General features: G+C 31.6%; 1 protein-coding gene across 2 annotated transcripts; it reads right to left on the minus strand.

Annotated features, from left to right (window-relative positions):
• Positions 1-262: 262 nt before the first annotated feature.
• On the minus strand, positions 263-3,067 carry LOC140805800 (UV-B-induced protein At3g17800, chloroplastic-like). 2 transcript variants are annotated; one of them, XM_073162105.1, is made up of 4 exons: positions 2,922-3,067; positions 2,638-2,803; positions 1,486-1,778; positions 263-1,289 (listed from the first exon to the last, which is right to left on the minus strand). In XM_073162105.1, exons 2-4 carry the CDS (start codon positions 2,776-2,778, stop codon positions 470-472), a joined length of 1,254 nt encoding a protein of 417 aa, XP_073018206.1. In that variant the 5' UTR covers positions 2,779-2,803; positions 2,922-3,067; the 3' UTR covers positions 263-469. The 2 variants fall into 2 exon arrangements, with proteins under 2 accessions (XP_073018206.1, XP_073018207.1); XM_073162106.1 differs by having other exon boundaries at positions 2,917-3,040.
• Between the last annotated feature and the right edge of the window lie 10,395 nt (positions 3,068-13,462).

Genomic DNA, 13,462 nt, shown 5'->3' on the forward strand with positions numbered 1-13,462 from the left:
ATAAAAAAAAAAAATAGCAGCTACAAATACTTCGAAATCTCGAATGTAGATTAATCGGAACTCAAAATTCAAAACAATATAATTGAAAAAAATCTAGAGAAGTGGTTAGTTGTTGAAGAATTAACTTTGGCACGAGTGCAAAGTTGATTTTTTTTTTTTTTTAAACGAGAATTTTTTGAAAAAACATAAACATTGAGCAGGAACTATTAGTTTTCAATGAGCAAAAGGATGGTACAAAATTATAAAGAGGAAACAAATCACATAGCAGAATAAAAGAGTCTACATTAATTGCCATTCAGTTATATAGATAGCTGAAGTCAGTCCAACATGACATCATCACTAACATTATATAGAATTCAAAACACCCCGTCATTATATACAGATCACTCGGAGAGAGAACACACCATCACTTATTGGTCAACGAAATTTCCATTGGAATGTTCACATTCCCAGACAGAGAACACAAGGCCTAATTTGCAACAAAATGGTACCTCATATCGACGTAGCTCTCGACATCCCACAGGAAGGAACCGAAGGTCACGGCCTCAAGAACGAGTCTTTTCAGACCACCGAGGCTAATCTTGATTTGTTCATCTTTGGAAGAATCAATGGTTCCTTCAGGAGTGATAACTATCTCAGGTCTACCGAACAATGCTTCAGTGTGTTTTTCTATGATGTTAATAGCTTCCTTAGATCTAATGGTTGCGTATCTCTGAAGTGTCTCCCCATCAAACGACATGACATAAGTTCTTAATCTTGATGGCTTTACTCCAGTGAAGTTTCCTGCGCCAATGCTACCGGCCCATGATGAAACTTCCGGGTGAGGTTGAACATTTCCGGAAGACTTTTCACTGCTTTCAGTACCAGGTCTCGGCTCGTCAGCTATGACCTGTTGGATATTGGTCCCTTCATCTTCAATACCCTGCGGTAGGATTTTCATCGTTTTCTCCAGCTGAAATCTCTGGTCTAGCCGTTTTAGAAAATATCCATACATGACTGATGCAGCATAAACCTGGCCAACTCTTAGTTTGCTTATTTCAGCCATTGAGTTGGAACCACTGAGTCGATTTCCAAGAATTAGAGCTAAATGATTTTGAATCATCTCATAAGCTTCAGGGGAGTGGAGATGCTGCACCTTCTCCTCTTGACTGGTCAAGGGGTTTGGTGGGGATGGTGTTATACCAGGAACCAAAGGTACGTTAGCATCCATAAATTTCTGTACCACCAACGCATATAATATCTCCTCCAAGGCCTTTTTCCTTTCATTGGATTTGACCTCTGCAATTCTCCTGAAATTAGGGATTCCATCACATGGTTTAAAATTATTGACCCATCATAAGCGTTCAACCAGAATTGATTATCAATTAGCATTGATCTGCTCCCATGACCGACAATTTGGAAGCTTAAAATTCCAAAAGGCAAGTTTAAGTAGTTTAATTACTTCAAAAGCATTCTTCGCGTCATTTCAATGCCGCAAATACTAACCTGTACAAAACTAGTTCAGTACCAGATGCAGATGACCCTTCCTTCTCTTTCTCAGCATCACGGTCAGACTGAAGCTGTTCAAGCTGTTGTTCCACTGCAGCAGGGACAAGGTGTGGATGACTTATTAAAATCTGAGACAGAAACTGACCAATTGGTGACTCAAGTTGAAGTGGAGCGATCGGAGCAGCAGAACTATCATAATTCGATTGCATAGACGCTCTGACAGCATTGCGCTTCCTGCTAAAACCCAATTTTCTTATTCCAAAGTTTGAAATAGAAATTGATAGCCCTTGCTGCAACACACCAAGAAAATATGCTTTTAATTGTAATGGACAACAATAAGATGAAAAACAACAAAAAAGATGATGTTAAAGCTTGAAAATATTTCAGATTGTATATCTTAAAGACAGAGGGTATGTTTGCCTGCATTGCCCTCCAGGCTTCCTTCTTCATCCATGAAATAAAACCAAACATTACACCATCATTTTCATCTATTTCACCCACGGCAAATTTTGGTATTACTTTCTACATCTCCCAAACATTATTTTGTCAATATCAATTTGATTCTAACCACCATTTTTATATTATGACATAACATTTATCAGGAAAAAAAAAATTTTGCTCAGAAAACAAAGTCAAATATACATCATTGCCTTCATAAAAATTTTCAAAAAATAGTTTTTAGAGACATCAATTACAAACCAAGCTAGCCTTGCCTTTTTGGCCCAGAAAACGAGAAAAAGAGATATCCGAGTAAAATCCAGTCTTCCACAAGTCAACCTTCGACTTCGTAGACGATATAATAATTAAAAAAATCCAAACATGACGCATCATGAGCGATTAAGGAATCCTAAACATCACTGTGTGGCACTCCTTTTGTAAAAAAAAAAGTACTTTTTAACATTAGATTTCAAAATAAAACTATACTCTTGACAGAATAAAAATCTGCAAAATTCCCACAAAACAGGTATTTCAACAATCCAAGCGATCAATGATAGCTAGCTAAACAATCAAAACACCAAATTAAGAAGACAAATTAATCCCAAAACACGAGCTTTAAAAAAATGCTATTTGATTCAACATATTTCATCGATCATAAACACCATTTACTTCCTTGATAGAGCCCAACCCACACAAACAAAAAATCGTTACCTGGATCGAAGCGTTGGAAAATGGAGATTTGAACCCAACCCGCGTAATACCCGTGCGAGTAGACCCAGATCGAGCAGCCCAGTCGGGCGGCAAATGGGAAACATTAGTGAAAGAAGACTGAAAAGCCGCCACGGTTTCCATCGTCAATCAACACCGCTTCCCTTCACTGCGGCGAAAAAAGGATACTAATAAAAACCCTCCAAAAGATCAACAAAGATCCGCATAAAATAAACGAAAATGCAAAAAATTAAAAACAGAATCAAATATTATCTGTGTCACCTTACCGAATTAATGACGAATCGGGGAAGTTAGGGTTTGGATTCGCACAGTTAATTCGAGAATTGATTGGAAAATCAATAACGCTTCTTTATAATTTTGTTGAGCTGAAACAGAGTCGGCAATTGTATTCGGATATTATTATGAATTATATTTATAGACGTCTCAATTGCAAAAAAACCCCGTTTTTCACTTAATTTACGGATATCGGTCTCACGGATCGTATTTTACGAGATATATTTTTTATTTAGGTCATCCATTAAAAATATTAATTTTTATGCTAAGAGTATTACTTTTTTTTATTGATTTGAAAACGAGTACGTTTTTTGTAGGAATTAAAAGTTATAGTTTAATAAAAAAGTATCATAATTTTTGTGTTAAAATATACTCAATATAATTTATTTTTAAAATATTTATAAATATATAATTATAGATTATAATTTTTCTATCAATAAATATCTCATATACACAGTTAAAATATTTTTATTTTGTAGATAAAAATAAAATATTTTAATGATATTTAAATTAAAGTACCAATCAATCGAAAAAATCACAAGAATGATTATAAACGTCTAAATTAAATAAAAGTAGGTGTCTTGTGATACGGTCTCACGAATCTTTATCTGTGAGACGGTTCAACCTTACCGATATTCACAATAAAAAGTAATACTCTTAGCATAAAAAGTAATACTTTTTCATTGATAATCCAAATAAAATATCTGTCAAAAAATATGACCCGTGAGACCGTCTCACACGAGTTTTTACCATTAAATAGAACAACTTCTGGCCATCAGAATCACACAAATCGGAGTATCAATTAAGCTTTTTCATGAGCTGATATTATATCAGTGCTCTGATGTTCACGCTCGACCGACTATTTTTCTTCTCTTTTTCAGTAGAATTTTGATCTTGTTATTTCTACGTCTTCTTATTTGAATATTTTTCCAAATTCACAACGGATAAATATCAGATTTCCGAAAGTATAAAATGATAATCATGCATGTTTTGGTAATCCAGAAACAACTCCTCCGAAATCTCCGATTACAAATATTTATTTTATTATTATTTTCAATATATTAAATATTTTTAGATTTATATATGATTGATTTTTTGAATCTTTAAAAATGTAAGTGAATTAATAGTAGAGTCTTATAATTATATTTTGCTGATTCATTTTACTTATCTCGTCAAAGTCATTTAATTAATCTAAAATTTTTTAAACATATTTATTCTATTTTATTAAAGTTAAGGACATGATAGTAATCACTTAGGAATATACTAACTTTTTCTTTCAACTTTACTCTTATATTATATTAATATTATTTTTTTGTTTTGTTTTTTTTTTTAAATTTCAACACACATTTTTTTTTTATTTTTTTATTTCAACAATTCAAATATAAATTTAGTCTCTCCATAATTTGTCAAATTTAACTTTAGTTCATCAATAATGATAAAAAAAAATGTACACACGCATCGCGTATGCCGAATAACTAGTTAAAATAAGATATCTCTCTGACATAAAAAAAAATTAACCTTTTGTCTTTTCGAAATAAAGTAAAAATAATTTTTAAAATTAGAAATAATATATTTTGTTCAAATCACAGAAATTATAGAATTTTGTTTTCAGAATAAATGAATTATTATTTATTAAATTAAAAGCATTGAGATCTCCATGTGGTGGAGATTGTCGACCTTTCCTAGTTAGAGAGTGGCGAACAATGAGGCTGCGTGGCTATTTTTAATTGGTCATTGACTTTGTGGCCTAGAAAATCTTGACCAAGTCACCACCTTGTTTTTTATCCACCAAAATACCATTTTTTCGATTAATTTTATAATAATAATAATAACCGACTTTAAGCAATCATCCACAACATTTAAATATAGAGTAGATCTCTTGCGAGACGATCTTACGAATATTTATTTGTGAGACATGTCAACCATATTGATATCCTCAATAAAAAATAATATTTTTAATGGAAAACCTAAATAAGAGATTTGTCTCACAAAATACGACCCGTGAGTCTGTCTTATACAAGTTTTTGCCGTAAATCTACACCTTGTGTTGGATTTGAATAGAAGGATTTGATTTGAAAGAAACGATTTCAAGTATATTTGAATATTAACTGATCACGACTTTGTTTGATACAAAATCGTATTATATTTAGCATAAATAAAAGAACAAAAGAATATGTGTAAGCAATTGTTACCACCCAAGAAAACAACAAAGTATGATTATCTTACTTTAAAAAAGAATCTGTTTGGAATTTGAAATGATTGCTTTTAAATTCTTTGGGTTGTTCGGATAAAAAAAAATAAATGAATTTTTAAGTATTTTCAATAGTAATTTTGATTGATTTTAAATATAATAAAGATAGATATCGATCGAGATCCATTTTTAACCCATTTAATCAAAAATATTCTTCCAAATCAGATTATTTCATCGAAATACGTATTTGGACGAAGGTATTTGGATTTTAGAGAAGATTTCGAATCTCAAATTTCAAACGATTAAGTTGCAGCGTACTAGTATTTTGAAATTCAGGTAAAAATGAATTGAATCGAAAAAAAGATTTCGAAGAGTCAAATAAATGAATATATGAATTTGAAGTCAAAATCCCCAAAATTCTTTAACCTAAACGGCTAAACGCAACATCGTAAGCCCTTGATGCAATATTAGGCTCCAAGATATCTGTAATCTTTCGATAGAATTAGCTTTAATTAAATAACAAAGGTGTCTTAGACGAATATATTATCTAACACCATTCAATAATTCATCATGAGTATTAAATTCATCGCTTCTATAATATCGTGGACGAAATAATAGATATGTCTAAACATCATATATTGAGTTGCAATATTTGTCATTGTTTGTCAGAGCAATCGAAATGTAACAATTGATCTGCTGTATTATTTAAAATATTTGAGTTGAATCATTATCATTAGTTGTAGTTTTTGGTAAAACGACATATGCTCGGTCTTACAATTGGATTAAAGTTAGAGTAGGCCAATTATGAGATGATCTCATGAATCTTTATATGTGAGATGGGTCAACCATACCGATATTCACAATAAAAAGTAATACTCTTATCATAAAAAATAATACTTTTTCATGTGAGACCCAAATAAAAGATATGTCTCACAAAATACGACATCTGAGACTGTCTCACACAAGTTTTTGTCTTAAAGTCAAGGTCATGAGTTTGATTATCATTGATTGCAATGAGTGTAATTATTTGAAGAGGGGTTGTTGGTGTGCGATAATTGTCCTTTCTTCTTAGAGCAATCGAAACGTGATGTTTGAACTATTGTACATGTAATTATAATGAAGAATTGCAATAAACGTAATATAAAATAATAAAAAAAAATACGAACTATTAATTTTGCTTACTTAGATTAGATTAATGATAAAATGATAAAATTCCACATTTCTTCTATGTGCATGGTATTAGACTTAGGGTGTCTCGTGGGCAAATGACCAAAGGCTGATTCCACGTCAAACCACTCATTTACGTTGAAGATGAAGTTGGACTTTTTTCCTTCACCATTTCATTATATCATTATTATGAATGAATTTAATAATTTAATCTAACAGTTTTCTAATTCTAAAAGAGTTGAATGATACTGTTGTTTAAATATATAGTTTATGATAGGCGACAAACAACCAATCACTCCGGTTATAATTTTTCTGGCTGACGCAAAATGCCATGGGGATCTTTCTTGAAAGTTGGCATTAATTTAAAATCTTTTTCTTGATAGCAGATCCTAGCTAGTTCCGAGAGCAGGAACACATTGCTTTCGACCTTGAGCATATACGTTCCGAGGGACGAATGGTTCGGTCACTTGAAGACGTCTGATTTTCTTGCTCATGGGCTGAAATCCATTTGCTGAAAGTAGGCAGCTAAGTGTGCTTTCATCTCATCCACAAGCTGCTGCATCCACACTTCCGTGACACCATGAATATACATCGACGCTTTCTTCTGTGCTTTACAAGGATTGGGTTTTCCCCCATCAGCCAGAGCTTCATGCCAGGTTTTTGAATTTTGACATGACACGATCACTTAATTGCATTTTACCAGCAGAGGAATGGCAGTGGAGGCTATTACTTCGTTTATTACTCGAACACTATCCATATGCGGTCGATGAACTGGAAACCTGGTCAGCCATAGAAACATTGGGTTGAGAATTACTGCAACTTGTACTACGAATCAGACGAGGCTACTGAAAAAGACACCGAGTTACAATCATGGTGGAAGGCGGTGAGGGAAGAGGGACACTGAGACAAGAAGAACGTTCCCCGGTGGCCTAAAATGGCAACTCGAAAGGAGCTTATAGACTCACGCACCATCATCATATGGTTGGCATCTGCCCTTCACGCGGCAACGAATTTCGGGCAAGACCAGGGACGGATCCAGGAATAAAAGTTGGGGGGCTTGAACTCAATATGATAAGTTATATATTATTAAAAAAAATTTACATTATATCGTTCAACGAAGTGGTGCTCTACGAGATTTTAAAACATAAAATTCATCAATAATAGATTTTACATCAATATGTTTAGCTAAATCTCGTTAAATATAAAGTGTCAAACAATCGGCAAGAAAGTCATCCTCCATTTTATTGCGAAGTGCCGTCTTCACATGTTTCATCGCTGAAAAAGCCCGCTCAGTAGTGGCAGTAAACACAAGTAATGTCAAAACAAGATGAATCAATCTAATCAACATAACATAAACACTTGACCGTCCACTCTCGGTCAATTGCTGACACAACTCAACAAGTGTAGAAACCTTTAAATTCGACATCACATCAAGTTTATAATGTATCAATTCATACTCCAAAGCAACAATTTCTTGAGTTGTGAAATCTCCAGGATAAAACTTCTTCGCAAGCTTGCAAATATCTTCACTGTTAAATGAGTCAAATGAATTTTTAGGATCTAAAGTTGTACTAAGAGAAAGAAGTTCCACCGATGACTCATTGAACCGAGTATTTAACTCCATCAAAATGAAATCTATTGCTGCATTAAAAACATCAAAGTGGTAATGATGTTCTATTGATGTTCCATTTTGAAATAGTTCAAGTTATAATCCTAAACAAGAATAAAATAATTATTAAACAAATAAACAAGTAATAGTCATCAACAACTCAACAACAAACAATCAAGAAACCACAAATCACGCACAGAGAAGATATAAAAAACAAAATAAAAAATTTATAGCCGATTCTTACCTGGATTGTTGTCTTGCCGATGAGCAATTCGATTTCTTCGGGAGTCTGCAATTCTATTCTGTCGCTAAAGGGCTTGGGACTTGGGAGAGAAATTTTGTAGAATTGAGGTGGGGCGGATCAGAGGATATGGGATGAATTTGGTCTCATCCTTGTAAATGGACGGGACTTGATTGGACTAAGACACTGATGTACGACGGTTTTTGAAACAACCGTCGCTATTAGCAACGGTTTTTCATAAAACAGTCGCTAATAGCGACTGTTTGAATTAAAATCGTCGCCGATCCACATCGGCGACGGTTTTACTAAAACCGTCGCAAATATTAGCAACGGTTGTTGAAAAACCGTCGCTAAAAAAAAGGTGGGCTGTGCACAGCCCAGTACAGTCCTAGAATAAATCCGTCTCTGGCCAAGACCTTATGCCAGCTACTGTGGGGGTAAGTGCCCTTAAATAATTGTAATAAGCTATTTTTTTTTAATTAAAACGATGTTCATTATTGAACATGTTTTGCAAGAAAATGTTACTGTCATGAATATCTTAGCAAAATCCCTAGTTTATTCGATGTAACCATAATTTTAGTATATATAAGAGTTATATACAAGAACATTAAAATTATGGATAATAAACTTAAATTAAGTCTCTGATGAATTAATTAAAGTATGGATCTTTAATTAAAGTGTCACTAATGCGGGCCATTAACATTATGAATGTGAGCATCTTATCCGGATCATCGATGTTAGGACATATAGATGAAGACATTTATATATAATGTGATCATATACGACTTGGACCGATTTAATTATTCATTTCATAATAAACTCCGTTGTTATATTAAATCCTAAAGATATCATAAATGGAAAATCTTAATCCTGAAGTGATTATAAACTCATGTTCATTTCAATATGATTCTTAATTTACCTGTTTAAAGTTTGCGAGTGTGCATTCTTAATACTTGCATTGTAGATTTATATTTGAAATAAATAGCTGTGAATATGAATTCACAGACATGGAATTCATTGATTCTTGCGAGAAGTAGAAAGACGATTCCTTCATTTGTTAATTCTGGAACTGAGTGTTGGGCCCAACTAATTTATAATTAAGTTATAAATTGAACCAGTCACTAGTGAATTAATGGTAAATGAGGATAATAAGTAATTGAAAAGGAAAAAGAAAAATTCCTACCTTGAGTTACGAATTGTTTATGGAAGATTAATCCATATGTAATGATTATATCAATGGACTACTCAATTTTGTAAAGTAAGATATTTCACAATGAAGAAGAGTACAATTCTATATTTTCAGTAGAGTAATTATGGAACTAATAAATTAGATAAATTAATTAAATAATTTAATTATTTATCCAATTTATTGGAGTGTCTAATTATGTGTTCATGATCCTCGATACGTCTTTCCAAGTTAATGACGAGCTAAAAGTGCAATTTAGAAATCATATGTGAATATGAAGAAAAAATTGTTTACATAACTTCAAATGATTGGAGATAAATATAATTAATTATAAGATATTAATTATATTAAATCATAATTATGAGATAATCATAGATTTGGATTAGTATGGTAATACTCAAAATTTGTTGATAATATTTTTAATTTATTGTGAATAAAATTTAGATATTATTTAATATATAAAAATAATTTAGAATGAGATTCTAATTTATTTTGATAAGATCCTAAAAAATCTTATGATTTTTAAAAGGAGTTTTAAAAGATTTAAGATAATACAGTTCTAACAAAATCAAATCTTTTGGTCTTATTCTAGATATAGTGGCCGATTTTTTGGAATCCCAATTAGATTATGATTCGGAATATTGGTTTGAATAATTATAAATAGGATCTTAGACGGTCTTTTGAAGATGCAACTTTTTCTCTAGTTTTTAATGATTTGAAAATATATTAGAAAATAAAAATAAAAATTTTGATTTCTAGTATTTGCATTTTTGAGTGTCTACACAATGTCGTCGATAGAAAGCATCGTATGAAAGGCTGTAGTGTCTACGCATCTCAGATTCACAAAAAAGAAAGAGCAGAAAGAGAGGATTAACTACAAGAGGTTAGTTTTCTGGTAAATAATTTTGTTTAAATTATCATTAGTTTATATTCATATGATCGAGTATAATTTATGAAATTATGTAATCGTTTTCACAGTGTTTCGGTTTGATCGAAAATGAATTTTTATAGTAAAAAATAAAGTCCCGCGTACTATGAGCTGTGCTCCAATCCTGACAAGGCATTCCTGAGAACAGTTACTGTTATGCTGCGTTTGGTTGCTGTGATAAGGTGGGCTTAATTTTTTTAAGCCACCTTATCTCTCGTATGGTATGCGTGATTATTTAACCAAGTCAATACCTCTTATGAATGATTAGGTTATATTAGATGGGTTAAAATAATACCTTCTCACCCACTAAGATTATTTATCCAACTCTTAATCCTTCCTATTTTTTCAATTTTACCCTTCTCTTATATCCAAACTCACCACCACTTCCCGTCACGACCGCCGCCGGCCGACAACCGCCGACGCCGCCGCCGGCAGCCGCCCAGAACCAGCCGACGCCGCCGACCGATAACTTCCGGCCGGCCGGCAGCCGTCGACGCTGCTGACTGCCGGCGGCACCGACGTTGCCGGAAAGTCGTCGTCGTAGGAACGCCGCCGGAGTGGAAGAAGAAAAGAAAAGAAGAAAGGGCAATTTTGTCATTTCATCAAAAAATTCAAAATTATCCTACACTTAAAAATCTTACCAAACATAACACCATATATTACATTTCTACGACAATCATTTTTTATCATTTACTTACTAATCACGGCGGCACCACCATCTTCTTCACCGATCAAACACTTCAGCGGTCAGCCAGCCCACGACCTCCATCCAATCCCATATCCCATCCAACTACCTATAAAATCTTGCCGGTCTTTGTTCAGCATGTAAACTCCAATCCAGCGGGACGATGTGCACATGCCCGATCTTCAAATTTCTTCTCCACCGATCATGTTGTTAAATGTTATTTTTGATTGTCTCAATTTTTAGTTACCTTGATAAACAAATTTAAATAATTGAAAATTTAGGTGATAACGTGATAACTGAATGAAAACTTTGTTTGATATATCTTTTGATTGCTGAACATGTTATATTATGAAAATATACAAAAGATATTATTTGATTAACATATTCATGATGTAAAATTTGAAAAAATAATGTCTATCATGTATATGAAAAGTGTTTCTAGAAAAGAGTGTTCATTCAATTTGCAGATTGTCGAGTATGATTGTTGGGTCAATCATGAATGAGTCGGAGCAGTATTTGATAGATGATCTCAAGAAAAATTCTCGTGCATCAAACCACTGACATTGTGTTGATTGATCTGGTTGACTATGTAGGCTGTAAAAAAAGAACGACAGATCTTAAAAGATAATACTGTATTCGCTAGGAATAGAGCCGGTGGAAGGAAAAAAGTGAATATGATCTCTAACGATATTAGATTCTCGGACTCATGAGCATAACAGTTCGACCTATTAGCACTCAAATAATTGTATTATGCGTTGCCACGAATATAAAAGATAAAATTGTGTTTTGATTAACAACTATATCTTTTTGCTTAGTAATAAGTGATTGATCCTAAAAATTGATATCAGAGTTCCATTAGTTCAAGTGTCCCATGGGTTTGAGTAAGAATTTATCGTTCTTATAATATTAAAAAAAATATAATTTTATTTTATTTTTCAAATATAAATTAAATATTTTTATGGTAAAGCTATGAAACAATTTTAGATGAATTAGTTAGTTTGGCAATTCGGAGAAATTTATGAAGACTCGTAAGCATAAATTTCAGTTAAAATCATTTCATACCATGGGTTTGAGTAAGAATTTAGTAACAAAACAATTGTAGCTTAGTTAGTTTGCTGAAATTGGGAGCAGCGTTGCTATTATTTTCTTGAATACTAAAGGGGTGTATTCAACGTGGGAAATTTATTGATTTTTAATGACTTTTGTAGATTTTAAAAATCTAGAGGTATTCAATCAAGACTTTTGCATACTCTATAGAAGTCTCGTGGTCTTCAAAATAGACTTTCATGGAGTTTTAAAAAGTCAAGTGGTATTCAACATTGACTTTTATAAACTCTATAAAAGTCTACATGTATTCAAATTTTCCATGGACTTTTAATAACTCCAGGGAATTCATTGACATACAAACATTAAAGCCTAAGGTACAACTACAAATTGTAAAAATTGTATTTGGTTCACCCCAAAGATTTGAATGGATTTTTAAAACTTCTAACTCTCTCTCTCTGTCGCTTCACATCACATATCTTCATATCTTCTCTCCTCTCATCTATTTCTATTACTCTCTCAAATTTTCGAAGTGTGTCTCTATATATATTTTCATCTTTCTTTTTCAAATTTTTCATTTTTTGGCTGATTGTTCATTTAATAATTTTTTATTTTAATAACACGGGGAAATTTTGAATTATAGAATTGATTTTGTGATTTTTAATTTATGATTTATACAAATTAATGTAATATTCAATAATAATAAAAGATGATAAAAAAAAATGTTGTTTAATTTTTAATAATTGAATAGTTGCGTAACAACAATGATTTTTTAAATTCATTTTCGTATTTTTAATTAATATGTAAGCTCTGATATTTTTATACAAAATTATATTCACACAATAATAAATAATATTATTTTTACATTTATATTATCAATTTAAAAATAAGATTACATGTTAATCAATTGATGTATTTTAAAAAATTTACAAACATGCATATAAACTCACATATATATACATGTAAGGATTAAACGATTTAACTTTTAAATAAGTAAATTTATTTATTAATATAAATATTAAAAATAATTTCAAATTGAATATATTATATATGTCAATTAATTATTGGTTCAAAGAAATTAATAAAAAACCACATGTTATAGTTAATTACAAAATTTATAAAATTTTATAAAAAAAAATCTATAAAAATCTATAAAAATCTTGCAAAAAAGTCTACATAAATCCACATAAATCTGTTTATAAATATATAAGATTCCATAAAAGTCAATAAAAATTTATCAAATCCATAAAAGTCTATCATTTAAAAAAATCATTAAAAATCATCAAAACTCTGAATTGAATACACCCCACTAAATGTTATTATATCAAATTTCGATTAAAATCACTTCAAGCGCGAAGTTTTAAGAAAGAATTTGTCGTATTCATGAAGATAAATAAAGAATTTGTCGTATTCATGAAGATAAATAAATCCAATTAATCAAGCCAAATACAATCAATCAATCATAAAAAAAAGTAATATCTTG

Source organism: Primulina eburnea, chromosome 11, assembly GCF_022965805.1.
Source record: "Primulina eburnea isolate SZY01 chromosome 11, ASM2296580v1, whole genome shotgun sequence".
NCBI classification, from domain to species: domain Eukaryota; kingdom Viridiplantae; phylum Streptophyta; class Magnoliopsida; order Lamiales; family Gesneriaceae; genus Primulina; species Primulina eburnea.

Excerpts from the sequence above, each read along its gene's own strand:
- LOC140805800 (XM_073162105.1), bottom strand. The coding sequence starts at position 2,778 with ATGGAAACCGTGGCGGCTTTTCAGTCTTCTTTCACTAATGTTTCCCAT. Across the intron at positions 1,779-2,637 it reads TTTCCAACGCTTCGATCCAG|CAAGGGCTATCAATTTCTAT; the intron begins GTAACGATTTTT and ends GGTGTGTTGCAG. Across the intron at positions 1,290-1,485 it reads ACTGAACTAGTTTTGTACAG|GAGAATTGCAGAGGTCAAAT; the intron begins GTTAGTATTTGC and ends CCCTAATTTCAG.